At 36.5% G+C, this 17,341-nt stretch overlaps 2 protein-coding genes and 1 non-coding gene across 6 annotated transcripts; 1 reads left to right on the forward strand and 2 right to left on the reverse strand.

Annotated features, from left to right (window-relative positions):
- Window positions 1-1,082: 1,082 nt before the first annotated feature.
- Trnag-gcc (transfer RNA glycine (anticodon GCC)) lies at window positions 1,083-1,153 on the reverse strand. The gene has a single exon. It is a non-coding gene; the product is annotated as a tRNA-Gly (tRNA).
- A 1,487-nt stretch (window positions 1,154-2,640) lies between these two features.
- Window positions 2,641-11,710, reverse strand: LOC106072006 (interferon alpha-inducible protein 27-like protein 2A). Of its 4 annotated transcripts, XR_008779896.1 has the most exons (4): window positions 11,590-11,694; window positions 9,527-9,628; window positions 6,388-6,546; window positions 2,641-3,642 (listed from the first exon to the last, which is right to left on the reverse strand). XR_008779896.1 is itself a non-coding variant. In XM_056042132.1 (3 exons), exons 1-3 carry the CDS (start codon window positions 10,782-10,784, stop codon window positions 3,494-3,496), a joined length of 336 nt encoding a protein of 111 aa, XP_055898107.1. In that variant the 5' UTR covers window positions 10,785-10,799; the 3' UTR covers window positions 2,641-3,493. The 4 variants fall into 4 exon arrangements, 1 of the variants encoding a protein (XP_055898107.1); XR_008779895.1 differs by lacking the exon at window positions 9,527-9,628 and having other exon boundaries at window positions 11,590-11,710; XR_008779897.1 differs by lacking the exon at window positions 11,590-11,694 and having other exon boundaries at window positions 9,614-9,633.
- Window positions 11,711-16,006: 4,296 nt separating this feature from the next.
- Window positions 16,007-17,062, forward strand: LOC106071989 (mu-type opioid receptor-like). Its single transcript, XM_013232222.2, has one exon. It carries the CDS (start codon window positions 16,007-16,009, stop codon window positions 17,060-17,062), a length of 1,056 nt encoding a protein of 351 aa, XP_013087676.2.
- The last annotated feature ends 279 nt before the right edge of the window (window positions 17,063-17,341 follow it).

Genomic DNA, 17,341 nt, shown 5'->3' on the forward strand with positions numbered 1-17,341 from the left:
TAAAAACATGTACGTCTTGAATTAGACTCGAAGGTTCAAGCCACTGGAGCCAATACGCTAACCACTTTGCCAGCGAAGTGATTATGAAAATCAGTTTTACAGTTATTAAATTGTTAGTTAAAGCGATAAACTTCTCAGCACAATGTATATTCAGCTTATACCACCTCATCTGTCAAGTACTATTTCTTTCTCTTGTTCAATACCAAACAAAATAATTAATTACCAATAGTTAATTAAATAATCGTTTGATTTTTAAATTGGTTCTTTGTTTTGTCAGGTACAAGAAATAATTGTTCAAAAATTTCAACTTGATCCGTGATTGGGTTTGGGATAAATAACGTGCACAAATTTTTTACCAGACAGACTGACGACAGACATACAAACAGTGTGATCTGGTAAAAGCTTTGTAAAAAATCTATATAAGCAAGTAAAAGAAGGTTGAATCCTATTTTGTCATTACAGTACCGATGTTAGACTGCTCCGAGTGGTGTGGTATGCGTTCTGGACTGTCGTTCAGTGGTTTCAATGGGCCAGGGTTCGAACCATGCCCGCTGCCAACCCCCAGTGGTCTTGCAGGAGGTTTGGGCTAGGACATAAATACTTTTCTTCAGAATCTCAAGCAACATACGAAGCATTTCAAACACCTGATCACACACATTTTACAAACAAACATAGCTCGTGTCTTTGATTTTATAAACATTTGTAAAAACTGTTTGGGGCGGGTGAGGGGCTGTCAAAAAAAAAAGGGGGGTGGGGGCGGGGGGAGGCGTTTTTTTTTCTTTAGGGGAAAAAAATCGTATGTTTTGGCACTGCAATTATTAATCCATATATGAGTATTAGCATGACGAACGATATTATGAACAATGCCTAAAATTTAAATATGAACCTCATTAACATTATTTCATAATGTGTTTGCAAAAGACGTCGGACACAACATTGATTCAATACTTGCTTAGCGAGAGAAATTTGCATTTGAGAAATATTGGTCAAAAATGTACTTTTCTCCTTCCATACAAAAATAATTTTGCTTACCTCCTCCCTCCCCCCATCTTTTCGACATATTAATTTAATAAAAAAAGTTGTGCATCGACCGGGAATCGAACCCGGGTCACCCGCGTGGCAGGCGAGTATTCTACCACTAGACCACCGATGCTTACATCACGATTTAGAAACTGACAAAAGCCAATCTATTTTATTTCAATACTTACCTGCCCTTTAAGGTAGAGCTATCGTTAATTAGTTAATTGATTTTTACGTTTTTAAAAACACATTGCTGCTAATTTGCTTCTAATTACTATTATCCAATGAATGTAACCATGCCCGGCGCAATTCCCCTGATCTCATGCGCGCGAAGTTTAAGCTAGGCCGCTAGGATGTAGATCTAATAGTGTTCAAATCAGAAAGAACACCCACAATATGTAAAACAAACAAAATAAAAGACTAAAAGTTAGGGGCGACAATTACGTATGTATTGATTGCCAGATATTGCTGCCTCTTCTTGAAAAAAAATTAGATAATTACATGAAAATGGATGTCATTAAATAATAAAAAAAAGTTTAACATTAGGATATAAATTTAGATTTTAAAAAAGCAAACCAGAAATTCAAAAGCTTAGATGGTATGATCAAAGTAGCAGACTTAGGCCTACACACACACATTAACTCTAAATGCAACAATATAGTCACCATACTAACATGCTGGACTCCGATGAGAAGTCCAAACTAACCGATGCTTCTCGGTTCAAAGCGCACTCCCATCTCTCGTCATCCTGCGGGAGGTTTGGACTAGGAAGTATGGAAGTATCTTCAACTCTGACGGAACATCCGAAACATGTAAAACATTTTACAGACTACTCATTATAACTCCTAGGGTCTCTGACTTGTGGGGCTTCGCTTATTAAAAGTAAAATGTTTCAATGCAAAAAAAAAAAAATAATAATAATAAAATAAAAAAAAATGACAACAACAGCAACAACAACGACACGAGCGACAACAAAACATTTGTAACAAAAAACGACAACCACAGCAACATCATAAATAAACAACTGAAAGAACATGGATAAACACAGCAACAACAACATGAAAAGAACTAGCCATATATTACCCGCGTCCCGCGAGTCTTAATTTGCGTATCACTGTCTATATATAATCAGTGCGAATGTTTTGAAAACAGTTAAACAAAAATAATAATGTTATAAGTAAGAATGCGTGAATGTAAAAAATAGTATGAATAGGGCAATCAAAATAGCTAATCGACCTAAATCCATTTTAAAAAATAAAAACATTAGCTTGAAGGCCTACACATATTTAGGTCTAGATCTAGAGTCTAGATACTATTACTATAGATGTAGACCTACTATTATAAGAGTGAATTCAAGGGCTCAAGAAGCGTATTAATTATTGTATGTTAGTATATTTAATATCCCCCATATAGAGCCTTATGTAGCCTGTCGAGTCTTAGTGCGTTTACATTGGGGGGTGGGTTAGAGAGTCGATATATGCATATGGTGTCTCATATGGTTGGGCGACGTAAAGAATTATATAATCAGATATCAGTCACGAAACGGTTAAAGTAATGTACATAAAATATGCTATAGAAACTTATTTGTAAATGGGTCTAGTTAAAAGAAGAAAACAATGGAAAGATACATTATTTTTTATTATTGACTAAAGAATTATTGACAAAAGTGTTTACAAAGTAGATTGTACATGTTGGTGTTTATGTTTGTCATTAGGTGTGCGTGGCTTCTTACATAATAAGCTATACAATGAATTATATAAACATTTCTTTGAGACTCGGTGAATCAAGAGCTAGGTTTAAATAGCACATTTATTTAAGCTAAAAGCTCACCCCCTACTTTTTCCCACCCAGTTGTTATACCACACACTCTGAGTGTGGCCCCATCCATGTATATATTTATTCATATATATGTGAAATAAGAATATGCCAGCTAGTTTGAGCCTTGGACATTTTACACTGAAACGTAAATGAACCTTAATAGTACACAAAATAATCTACTAATATAGGCCTATAATAAATCTCGTAAGTAAAGTTTCCCTTTCAGACCTTGCGATCTATGGGCAGATGATGTTTCATCTGTTTCTTTGGCAAACGGTTAACGAGAAGGGCGTCATGTGGCCAGCACAACGACCAACCACCTTTACTTTCCCCAAGTAAAGTCGGGTACCCACATTACAGTTGGGTAGACTCTGTGGCGCACTAAAGATCCCAAACTTCAAAATCCCCGTTTTCACTGAGATTCGATCAAAGGACCCCAGGTTCGGAAGCCAAGCGCTTAATTACTAAGCAAACCGCGCCCCCATAATATAGACCTAATATAGGCCTATACTAACAATTATTTTGGAATGCAAATAAAAACCCGCTCATTTAAAACAATGATAAAAGTAAAAAAGGAAATAACATAATTTCTTAATAAAAAAATATAATGTATCTAGACTATCTTGGCAATATGTTTCCGGGTGGAGATGTTTGGTTAATCGCAGTCAAAAAACCAAGCTGTCAAGGCTCCTCCGGCAGCCATCGTAGAATGTGATAATCCGGCTGCACCGGCTGACTGCAAGCCTGCCACTGGCAACCCAGAAGACATCATAGCTGCACCGAGGGATCCGCCTGCAATGCCGGCTGGATGAGAGGAAAGATGAATTCTAATTAATTACGTGTATAAGTTGTGGAAGAAACACAAGAACAGCAACAGAAAATAACAACAGCAACAGAAAATAACAACAGCAACAAAAAATAACAACAGCAACAGAAAATAACAACAGCAACAGAAAATAACAAACCTTATCTTAGGAAGAAGAAATCCGCATTTGAAACTATATCTATTAATAAATGTACCAGTAACCACCGTTATTCTATATCAAACAAAATAATTATCATAATTAATTGACTAATTAAATATTTTTATTGATTCATGTTTTATTAGGTACAATAAATAATGTTTTGAAGTATCAGCTTTATCGGAGAATGCGCTAAGGAGAAATAGCGTTAACAATTATTTAAGGGGACTAAACCCAACAAATTTAGTCATATATGTGAATAATGAAGGAAATATTTCCTTTATTGGTATCAAACAAAAAAAATTAAAAAAAAAATAATTAATTGACTATTTGGTTACTTTTTTTTTTTTTTAGTGATTCACATCTTGCCTATGTCCATAAATAATTGTGCGAGGTTTTCAACTTGATCCGAGAATGGGTTTGAGAGAAATAACGTGTCCACACTTTTTACCAGACAGACAGACAGACCGACAGTTGGTAGAGGCTTTGTATTAACAACAGTAACGAAAACAATTACAACGACACAAACAACATTGACAAGGACAGTAACAAGGAGATAACAAAATCAATGATAACGGCAATAAAAACAAATTAAACTTATGTAATGGGAGGAACTTACAAGGATATCTTTCAATAGTGTAGAAGCTAGTTCCCGTATTTTATATCAAACAAAAAAGTTTAAAGTTTTTAAGTTGATCCGAGAAAAGCATAACGTGTCCAATTATCTAAGGGGCGAAACCCTACGTATTTAGCTATATGTGAATACTGAAGAATTAATTTCCCTTGTTGGCATCAAAATAATTACTTACCACTGATTGATTGGCTTATTTATTATCTACGCAGATGAATAATTGTGTAATGTTTTAATTTGATTAACTTGATCCGAGAATGGGTGTGGGAGAAACAAGGTGTTCAAACTTTTTACTAGACAATACTTACATTTTCTTTTGTCATAATATTTTAGTTCTTCGTTGCCCGCGAGCATAGCAGCATGTGTTTTGAAATTTATATAGGGCCTTCTTAATGTTTTATTTCTGGTCGCTTGAGCCACGCTTATGATTTGTGCTGTTTTGCTTGATACGATTGTTTAACTTTGCTCTATTCATCATTTTTACAATGCTTATATCAACTCACTCTGTCTGTCTGACAACAATTGTTTACACATTGTTTCTACCACGCCCAAGCTCTGATCATGCTTACATTTTGCGCAATCATTTCTTTTACATGCCAACACAAGAATCAATCAAATAAATTTAAACAATTAGTTCATTAATTAATAAGTAAAGTTCCCCGTCCAGACCTTGCCATCTATAGGGCAGATGATGTAAAGGTCATCTGTTTCTGTGGCCCAAGGTTAAAGATGGTGTCATGTGGCCAGCACAACGACCAACCGACTTTACTTTTCCCTAACTAATGTCAGGTATCCTTTATAGCTGGGTGCACTCAAAACGCGAAATTAAAAAATCCCAGTATTTAAAAGGATTCAAACCCCGAACCCCGGTTCAGAAGCAAATCGCTTTACCACTAAGCCAACGCGCCACCTAGTTAATTAATTATTGGTAAATAATTGTTTTGTTTGGTATCTCGAACAAGTGAAAGAAATATTACTAGACTAAAAAAATGGTATAAGTTGAATTAGTCCCGTTTATTGTTTGTAGAAAGAAAACTTGTAAATAACTATACATAACTAATAAAACCTATTTTCATAAACAGCTCCCTGGCAGAGCCGTTTTCGAATTGGCTTGGGGAGGCTGTGGAGGCCTTAGCCAGCGAGTTCAGGTGGCTCACTTTTTTTTTTATACAAACATTTAAAAGCGATCCCCCAGACCCTCTCTCACTTCCTTTCCCCTTCCCCAAACTGGTCCATACAAGTGATAAGATCATTGCGTATTGAGAAAGCTAAAAACATGAAATTGCGCTAAACAAAAACAATTGGTAAAAACACATTATATACTGTTGGTCTAGATCTATTCTGTGGCATTTTACGTCTCGAGAGACGATCTTTTCCCTTTGCAACTTCTTGTGTGACTAAAGAGGCCAATCCTTGATACACAGCTGCGATCGCAGGTTGGGCATATGTGATCACCAGGCGCCGTTGCATTATCACCCTTCTTTCTGCTTCTCTAGTGTATGGCATCTGCAATCCGATACCTTTCCTTTATGCTCTCTCTCTATGTGGATCTATCCAGTGCTACTTTTCCCAGCTGCTAGTGTCGATTTTGAAGAGCTTTATGTCGCGTTTGCATACATCCGTATAACGTAAAAGTAGGCGACCAGCGGCTCTCCTGCCTTCTATTAGATCGCCGTACAGAATGTCTTGTGGAAGTCGACCTACTGGCATTCTACGAAGGCGTCTGCTGCTGATAACAGAGCGGATGTCCTGGCATCCTGCTCTTCGTAGCACTTCCTCTTTGGTTATCCTATCTACCTAGCCACGTTCTAGATCTATTACAAATTTAATTACATGACTGATTCAAACTAATTTATACAATTACACTTAAGAAAAGTTTGTGTTTTAAAAAAGTATTTTAAAAAAATGTTGTTTTTTTTTTAGATTCTGTTTTTGGACGAAACATAGAAATCTCACCTGCTGTGAATCCCATTCCAGCCAGGGCGATTGGTCCCATAACAGCCGTAGCGGCAGTTCCAGCAACAAAACCACCGATTTTTTTCCAACAAAATTTCGCATCTGAGAGCTGACTACATAGAAGTAGCAGAAGGATAGCAGTGTGAATGTTGGCCATGTCTGAGAAAAATAAAACATGTTTACAAATCTTTAAAAACTTCATTCAGCAAAACTTTAACTCTTTCTCTCCGTAATTATATTATATTATTATTCATTCCGCTCATTTGTATTTCACTATCCTGTTATGATTAAACTTCAATAACTTTTTTGTTTGTAATCAGAAAATGTTATATTTGGTATTGAATTACTGGAGAATGCATGCTCTTTTTACACAACACAAATTAAATTTTATAAATCCAAAATCAATTTAGTTGAATGGGGTCCAATCAACGTTGGCATCGTCGATTAGGACAATTAGATTTAATGCTCGTTGTAATAGAATGATGCATACATATCATATACATAAAGGCAGCACTAGGTAATAATAAGAGGTGCGGTGGCTGAGTGGTCAAGCGCTTGACTTCTGAATCGGAGGGTTCCTGGTGAAGACTGGGATTTTATTTTTTTATTTTTGGGATCTTTAGGGCGACTCTGAGACCACCCAGCTCTAATGACATAAGTAAAGGTTGGTCGTTGTGCTGGCCAAATGACATCTAGATTAACTGTCCACAGAAACAGATGACCACTACATCTTCTGCCCTATAAACCTAATTTTCCAAATGGGGAACTTTAGGTAGTAATAGAATGCTGCATACGTATGACATATTTATGATGGCAGCACTAGGTACCAAATTTTGAAGGAGAGAAAAAGGTGAATTAAATAAAGCGAGTTAAGGGACCGTGCTGACCAGGACACGAACCATGGATCCCACGAGTCAGCAACGCAGTGCCGTTAGATCGTCTAAGAACCGAGCCTAAGGCTCTTCGAGCTCTAAGTTTGAAAAAAAAAACCTGTTTGAGCGTCAAACAGTAAAAATAAATAAAAATAAAAAACCTGCGTGAACAGACATTCTGTCTGGGAGAGACCCAAGTCAATGCTTATGTAAAGCATTGCTATTTCCGATGCATCTGTCCCTCAACACATGGGCTAGACATGGCCGAAGGCCGAGTGCACCGGGGACCTCCGCCATTTTCCTATGTTGTACCTAGCTAACCGTGGAGGACTCGCCATTAGTGTAAACGGTCCCTTGAGGAACGGCGCATGGATTATCGACACGGTCGTGAGGGCTCTATTTCAACTCCGCTCCGTGCAATGGGTAAGCTCTCGCCTACCCTAGGACACCCCCACGGGAGTTTTGTTTTGCAAACAAACCAATAGACCAGTGTTCCATAAGTAGCAGTTAGCGGAGAACTTGTTTGTTTTAAGATTGGAATGCCTCAAAAAAAAAAAACACCTATATATTTAGATATTTTTTTAAAGTACATATATAGTGCTTTTTGTGACGGTACGCACCGGTGCGGCGAACCGGCAATTTTTCAACGTGGGACAAAAATTATTACTTTTCTTTCATATGCACCACATATCTATATTATAAAGTAGAATGTGTGGAGTATGTATGTATGTATGTATGTATGTTACTTATAGACATCAAAACCGCTTGACCAATCTTGATAAAACTAGGCAGGAATGTTCCTTGGGTACCAACTTAGACCTTAGTGAATGTATTGTAGCCCTAAAACAAATGTAAGACCCTCAAAAAAAATAAAGTTGTCCGACTCTATTACAGCTATAGTATTTTATGGATCTAGGCCATGTCTACAATGTTGACATTAGAAAAGATAGAAAGGATTTAGACCTAGATCTAATTTTAAGAAATACACTTTGCGCAGATAGTTTTTTACTTTGACACATGAAAATACAAAAGAAGATCCATTGATTTCATTATATAATCAAATTAACCTTCAATTTTGTGTTTCAACAGCATTTTTTACATTAATTAGTTCCTTATATCTGTGATTACAGATTTCCTGACGAACATTCTTTCATTAGACAATTCCGTAATGAATCGCGTACTAAATATTAATTCGTTTAATTGTTTACTTTATAATCCCATCCCTAGATCTAAAACTCTAATTCAACTCTAAGATGATAAAACTTCTCTTCGCACAGATAGTTTTATACTTTAACACATAAACATATTAATTAAAGTCCATTCATTTCATATTTTGATCAAATAAACATTCAAATTTGGTTTTCTAAAGCTACATTCGTTTACGAAAGCTGCGAAGCCGAGTTAAAGGCCTAGATCTATATTCATTCATGAATCGCGTACTAAAAATTATTTCGTTTTATTGTTACTTTATAATCCCATCCCTAGATCTAAAACTCTAATTCAACACTAAGATGATAAAACTTCTCTTCGCACAGATAGTCTTATACTTTAACACATAAACATATTAATTAAAGTCCATTCATTTCATATTTTGATCAAATAAACATTCAAATTTGGTTTTCTAAAGCTACATTCGTTTACGAAAGCTGCGAAGCCGAGTTGAGATAGTCCTAGATCTATATTCATTCATGACTCGCGTACTAAAAATTATTTCGTTTAATTGTTCACTTTGTAATCCCATTTATTTAACAAAGCTATCGCTCTTTTCGTTTTTAATAGATAAGAATGTATCGACTTCGGGTAAACCCATTTTCGCAAAACTAATTTTATTTTCGTAGCGAAAGAGAAATAACGTGAAAGGATCATTAGCTACGTTTAACATACATCTAAATCCAATCCACTAGATTATTCAAAAGCAAATGTTTTAATTAAAAAAAAATGGATTTAAGCCTATTAGCTATTTTTACATTGACACATTCGCTTTACTTATTACATTATTATTTCGTTTAATTGTTTACAAAACACTCTCAGTGACTATATCGACAGTAATGCGCAAATAAAGACCCGCGGGTCGCGGGTAACATATGTCTAGTGCATTATATATATAGGCATATATATATATAAAACAAACAAGAAATATAAAAATACTTAAGAAACAAAGTTATACTAAGTGTAGTTGTATCAATTAGTCTGGATCAGCCATGTGATCAAATTTGTAATAGATCTAGACCAACACTAATAAGTTGCGCGACTAATATTAGTTTTACCTATTGCTTTTATTTAGCGCTATTTCACAACCTAATAGAAGGAATGGTAACAAAAAGGCACTGATGACCAACTTGCACACTATTGACCTCAATTCTTGAGCCCTGGAAGCAGTTGGAAAGTTATAAATAGAACAGGCAAAGAATTGTGTTTTTTTGCAGTCCCCAAAAATATTTCATCAATGCCGTGATTTTATTTCAGATAATGATGTAAATGAGGCTCTTGATAAGTAGATATTTCATTACATCTTCGCCAAAGTTATTCTAGAGTCTCTCTCCCTCTCTCTCGTACGACAGAAAGTTTACAAATCTCCAGAGTTTCCTACAAACATCCCATGAGGTGATTAAAAAAGAGGCTATTCTAAAAAAAAAACAAAAACAAAAAAAAAAAAACAAATAAAAAACATTGAGATAAAAAAGATCAAGCGATCAAGCCCATTACTAACGAATGTCACTTTGAAGTGTCAGCTTGCCCCAATCCCTTTAAACTTTCGACATACGCTCTTTTTTTTTTTTTTACCTACCGACGAAAACAGTTTGCTAAAGACACCAGGATCTTAATTTTCTGAAGCCTAGAATAGAGGACAAAGCTAGGGGTAACAGGAGAGGAGAGGGGGGGGGGGAAGAGAAAGTAGGCAATAAATGTTTTGGTGTGAAAGGTAGGGGGCGTTCCTAGAGAAAGTTTGAGGAAAATCTGCGTTATAGACAGTCTCGAACATTTGTTTCTATCTATCTATCTATGTATCTATCTATTTATCTATCCATGTATCTATCTATGTATCTATCTATGTATGAATGTATCTATCTATGTATGTATCTATCTATGTATCTATCTATGTATCTATCTATGTATCTATCTATGTATCTATGTATCTATCTATGTATCTATGTATCTGTCTATGTATCTGTCTATGTATGTATGTATGTATGTATGTATGTATCTATCTATGTATGTATCTATCTATCTATGTATCTATCTATGTATCTATGTATCCATCTATGTATCTATGTATCTGTCTATGTATCTGTCTATGTATGTATGTATGTATGTATGTATGTATGTATGTATGTATGTATGTATGTATGTATGTATGTATGTATGTATGTATGTATGTATGTATGTATCTATCTATCTATCTATCTATCTATCTATCTATCTATCTATCTATCTATCTATCTATCTATCTATCTATCTTATCTTATATCTTATATATATATTACTACGAATCTCACTATCCAGGCTCTCTGCAAACTGCACCATACACCACCAGCTTAAAGAACTTGACAACTCAGGACTCCAAAGTAACGTAACACTTTAATAGTTGAATAAATAACAGCCAATACTGTACAATTGGCAACACGTACACTGTACAAATATCTCTCCGATAACACCGTTCCGCAGTATCAACTCTTGCACTGGCCTCTCCGTCTCGTTCCGGGCTTGCACTGGGTTCAACAGTTCAGGACTGACTTCACACACTAGGCTCGTTGTGTCGGACTTGATCGCAGACCAAGATCAAGACGCCAGCCGTCTCAACTGTACTTGACAGTACTCCGCACTGAACCGTCGTAATGCTCCGTACAGAACCACACCGCTGAACTGTGCTGTAGTCGACCGGACTGTAGTGAACCGGGCTCTGAACCCCTGCCGTGAACCTTGCTGTAATGAGCCCTTTTCTCGACCGTCTTGACTGCGACACCTACGCTCTTTATATAGGGTCCCTACTGGCCTTCTAGAACAGGACAGAACGCCGCTCGACGTTTCTAGGTGGTCAGATGACTACAACTCTCGTGACGCTGCGATCCTTCCCGAAATGTCCTGTTGACACTCGACTCGGCTGACAGTCGTAACTCGTCACGGTTGACCGCTCGTCTAGCGCTGGCCTGGGGCGATTTGCGTCGGCTGACTACACACACACCACTACCCCTCTCTGTGCTACCACCAAGTTTATAACAATATATACTCATTAATCTTCGGACTCGTAAACAAGCCTTATATATATATATATATATGTGAGTGTGTTTAATTATATTAAGGGGAACTGACTCTATCATATTCCACCTACCTTATACAGAAATATACAAGAAGTATATACAAGAAGTATATCAAGAAGTATATCAGGGTATAATGATTTATAACCGATTAGTTGCTGTTGCCAGCATACGTATCAACTTACAAAATAATTATCGCGAAGTGAACGCAGCTCCGACTACTAAATATCGACACAGTCTCTTCCATAGGCGTAGCTTAGATTTTTTTTTTATTTTTAGGGGGGGTGGGGTAAAATGGCTTCCAATTATTTTAAAATTTATTATTATTTTTTTTTTTCATGATACACACTGTTACAAAAGTTTCATTACAGCTTTCCTTCATATTTGTTTTCGGAGGTACGTTTTATGTATCCTAGACTAGTTTGTTTTTTGGAATAACGGCAGTGGATATCCCTCGTAACAAGTGCTTCTTTTCTAGTGCCATTAGAGATTGGAATGTGTTGCCTGAATCAGCCAGGAAAACCAACAACTTGGTAGAGTTTGTCACCGATGAACATACATGACTAGATTGACACATGCATTGGGTGGAGTGTAATTATCTTCTTTTGTGAAGTAAGGTCTGTAATATATCTAATACATAAAGTAGATTTACAGATTTACAGGTGTATGCATACATGTATGTCTTGCATAGAAATTAAAACCGTTTAATCAATCTAAATGAAACTTGGCATGAGCGTTCGTTAGATAATAGCAGTGATCTTAGGATATGCAAAGTTGCCATACAAGAAGAGAGTTTAATAGATTTAGAATTTAGATCAATCGGGCATATTCACATAGGCAGTAACACACACCGCGGCATAAATGGCATTTATAGTAGAAAAAAAAAACAGAGCAAAACCGGGTAATAACATAGATAGTATAAGATAAGATAAGAATTGTATTTGCTATTTCCCTGTATACACCTATGATTCTTTCTATGCATTAAGTTTTAGCTTTCACTTTCTTTGAAATTTTTGTTCCGATTCACGGAAAACAAAATTAAAAAAAAGCAACATTAAAAATTTAAAATGCAATAAAAATGTCTTACTTGGCAACGTCTGTATGGCTTAAAAATTTGAAATCGATAACAACCACTCTGTTATGGTTTTCGTAGAATCAAATTTGTTGACAGTTCCAAAATCAAATAAGAATTTCTTTAACCATTTTTCCCCATAACAATAAAGAACAAATGACAACGTATACATTGGTAACAATAGAGTTTCGCTCAAAACAACAGCTGTTGTAAATAATCCATCTATAGCAATCTATATAGAATATATGTTATTTTTGTTTATTTTTATCTTTGCGTCCATCATTTTTAGCGGCCCACGAAAAGCCGCTATTAGTTTTGTGTTATCTGTATGTCCGTCTGTCCGTCCCGTTTAGATCACAGAAACTAGAAATAATATTTAAAATTCAATATCATGAAATTATATATATATATTTATATTTCAAAGCAAAAAATCTTTAATTAATTTTAAGAAAATCTTTGCGAGCAGTTTTGCTTTTTAATAAAAAAATACACAACTTTTAAATAGAAAACTTCAGGGGAGGTAAGTTTTTAAGAAAAGTCCCAGACTTCTTCATTCATAGATTCGCGCAGTAGTAAAAAAAAAAAAAAAAAAAAAATAAAACAAAGTTGTTTTATTAAACAAGAATGACAAAACAGTTCCTAACAAGACTGAACATACACACACGCCCACCTAGACTCTAAGCCAGTTTTGCACACCAGTACAGGCAGTTCACAACACACAATAAAAAACATAAATACACAACATTCTGTCAACAGGATGTCGGGTTATCTCCTTCCTTCACCTCAGCGTGGCGCCTCCGTTGAAACGTCTAGTAGTGGATCTAGATAGGCTAAGTACGAGTAGCGAACCAGGCCCCTTCAGGACACCTTGGGTGAGCTTTTTATTTTTTTAAATCTCTTTTGGGGTGGGGATGGAACAAATAGCCCGGTAACCCAGTCCAAAAAATCCGCCACACAGTTCCACAAAGGGGGCCGACATCAGTGTCCCGTTAGCTGGAGTGGCGGTCCCTGCACGGAACAAGACGTTTACAGTTTAGGAACTAGGAGTAAAGTCCCCATGGTTAGCGCTGCCTCATTTGGAGGCCCCCCTGAAGTGGGAGCCACGGGGGATTTTCAAATTCTCCCCCCCTCCTCCCCCACCCTATCTACGCCACTGATACCAAGAGAATATATTAAATATTAAACAGTAAAAGCCGTGAAAACAAAATTCGGAAGCAAATATCAGGTTTTAGTGCGGTGTGATGGCCAAGGGGTAAAGGGTTTGGCCTCTGTACCTAGGGGTCTCGAGTTGGAATCCAGGGGAAGACAGTGATTTTGAGTCGACCTAACCCTAATCAGTACCCCTCATACGTTGGGAAATCAAAGTTGGCTGGTCGTTGTGCTAGCCACATGACTCATTCGTTAACCGTCGGCCATAGAATTGGATGATCCGTATGTCTGCTCTATAGATCGCAAGGTATAACAAGAAAGATATTTTTAAAAATAGTTTAAAAAACACAGCTTATATAAAAAATAAAAAAACAAAAACAAACAGATTATATTAAGTGTAATTTTATCAATTAGTTTGGGTCATAGTACAATGTATGCAAGACATACTAAATCTGTTCGATTAGAAATATTTTTACCGATTGATTTTGTCTAGCTTTTAGCTTTCTCATTGCGCTATGATCCTATCACTTATCTGGACCAGTTGTGAAAGGGGGAGGGAAGAAGGGGGGTATCTTGGTGAATGTTTACACTGTCGTTGTTTAAATTAAATACGGGCATGCTTTTAGACAGGTAGCCTATTACTAAAAATTAGTGGATGTTTTATTAAAAATTTAGAAAAAATCTTGCACTGGGTGCTCCTTTCACTTAAATCCGACCCTTATATATATATATATATATTGTTATGACTTTGCCATGCGCACCACCATCCAGGCTAGTGCAGAGATGCGCACTTCTAGTAACCAGACTAGAACAGGATGTTGACATGCAGAGTCTAACGATTTCCGCCCAAGTCTAGAGCCAATATGGAGATGCTGTGCTCAAGGCAGATGACCCCTATGTGTTTGTCATGTCTCCGTGTAAATAAACGTTTATGTCCTCGTTGAGTTGCCTCACTTCAGTTATTACAATATATATATATATATATATGTGTGTGTGTGTGTGTGTGTATGTGTGTGTGTATGTGTGTGTGTGCGTATGTGTGTGTGTAACAACTACGATCTACTTAATTGTTCTAGAATGTGTCTCGCTTTGAAGTCAAGGCGAGGTGTAACTGTATCTCCAACAGTTAAAACGCTATCATTAAGTTTTACGAAGACAGGTTAGCTTTGTAAATAACAAGGTTGCTAGGAGTGTACTCTCTTATATTTCTTGGAGATATTAATTATGAGCGTTCACCAACTGTATCAAGTAGTCTAGCTTGATATTCAGCTAAAGTAATCAGCAGATACTAGTATTTTTTTCTTACAAATCTATAATTAATTTCAGCTTACACACTCCAGTCCTTGAATCCATTTTTTACCTTTTCGTCCTTTGATTTAGATGAAATGATAATCCCTATAATCTGTGAACGTATGTGTGTGTATGTATATATATGTATGTGTATATATATATATATATATATATGTATATGGGTTAGGGTGTGTATGTGTGTGTGTGTGCTTATCGCGAAAGGACGAAAAAAATTCGTATCAGATTTTTTTTTTCTTTTAAAGGCTGACATTTTTAACCCTAAAATTATCCACATTATCAATCGTGTATGTTTGAAAAATACATAAATTGAAGTTTGCTCGGTAAAAACAAAACAACAACAAATAAATAAGTCAACTAAACTTCATATTGAAAGATCACTGTTGCCAACTATCGAATACGAATTTTAATATTATCCAAGCCAAAAAGCTAAGGGATTTAATGCTTTAAAGTGAGCAAAAAGTATTGTAAGCCTTTTGCAATTAATAGCTTATCATCAGTTCCTAAACTCTTTACATAACATGTATAAAAAAAAAAGATCCATCACGAGATCCATTAGGACAGATAGCGCTAACGAAGTAATAGTTTGAAAAAAAAAACATACGTATAAACAAAAGACATTTAAAAGTTTATTAATATTTACTGTTGTGGCAGAGCCTGCTTGTTCTTCATGCAGTTCATTTATTACTTCATTTTCAGATAAAATTCAGCTTGAACTAATTCTGAATATTATAAAACTAAAGTTCGTTCGAAAACGTACATTCCCATTTTGAAAAAAAAAAAGATAAAAAGTTAGCAAATAGTCCACATCTGACTAAATTATTGCCTTGCTGTTTGGCCATAAAAGTATTTTAGATTTGATATATTTCACTACGTTAAAAGAAGACTTTTTTTCCTCAACCCATTCGAAAGCATTGCAATAAACAATCGAAGTTTGTATTTGACCACATTGTACTCTAGCTATGTTAACTTTGGAAGTGAATTTCTCACAGCATGTCATCGATGATCCCAAGTACATCTCTGACGAGAAAATGACCACTTTTATTATTGTGGTCGACATCTTGGTGTTAGGTGTTTTTTCAGTGACGGGAATCGTCTCCAACATCATCAACATGATCATCTTCGTCAAGCAGGTTCTCAAAGACAGCATGACGGTGGGGCTCTTCTCTTTGGCTTTCACAGATTTCTCCATCGCGACCTTGGAACTGACCTTCTCCTGCACCTACCTGGCCAGTGTGATATGTCCGTGGAGCTCAGTGGACTTCTGGGCTCTTAACAATATCACTTTGACCTGGAGTATTTGTGCTCTTTACTTGACTTCCTGTTGGATAACGGCCATCATATCACTGGAGAGATGCTTCTGTGTCGTGTACCCATTTAGTGTTAAGCAAATATTCACCAGGGGGCGCTGCGTGTTGTTAATAATTGTCGTTTACACCTTACACATCTCAGCTGTACTTCCGGTTTACTTGGTAGAAAAGATGGAATGGCTACCTTTCGACTTCCAAGCTAACAATGGCTCCGTGACGTCCATTCAACAAAGGTGGATCTATTCCATAGCTTTCTCAGAATCTACACAAGAACTGGACATCATCATGGACATCACCGCTGGCTTGTTTCTGTTTATAACACCACAGCTAATTGTTCTGGTTTGTTCTGTTTGGATGGCGATCGCTCTAAAACTTTCCTCCACAGTTCGAGCTCGGAAAGACGGGGACGACCACGCAGCGTTAAAATCTAGCACAAAATATTCCAATTTAACAAGACAGGAGAAAAAGCTGATTAAGATGGTCCTATTTGTGGATGTTCTACAGTTGGCATGTAACGTCCCTAGAATAACTGTGATCATATACTATCATGTTGTGTTTCCGGGACTGGACATGGCCCTAGTGAAGAACTTTAGCACCATCCTATGGACATGCGCATTGGTCATAAACACGATTTCGTGCTTCAGTAATTCTTTGGGATATTATTTCTTAAACTCTCTGTATAGAAACATGTTTAGAAATTTGTTTTAAGGTCTGTCGGAGGAGTGGTGGCTGAGTGGTAAATCGCTTGGCTTCCAAACCGAAGGGTCGCGAGTTGGAACCCTGGTGAAGACTGACATTTTTTTAAATTTTGGGATCTTTATGGCGCCTTTGAGTCCACCCAGCCCTATTGGGTACATGACATAAGTTCATAAGGGAAAAAAGGTAAGGGCGGTTGGTAGTTGTGCTGGCTACATGGCACCCTCGCTAACCGTGAGTAACAGAAACGGGTGACCTTTGAATCAATTGCCCCATAGATGGCAAGGTCTG

Source organism: Biomphalaria glabrata, chromosome 9 (assembly GCF_947242115.1).
Source record: "Biomphalaria glabrata chromosome 9, xgBioGlab47.1, whole genome shotgun sequence".
Taxonomy (NCBI): Eukaryota; Metazoa; Mollusca; class Gastropoda; family Planorbidae; genus Biomphalaria; species Biomphalaria glabrata.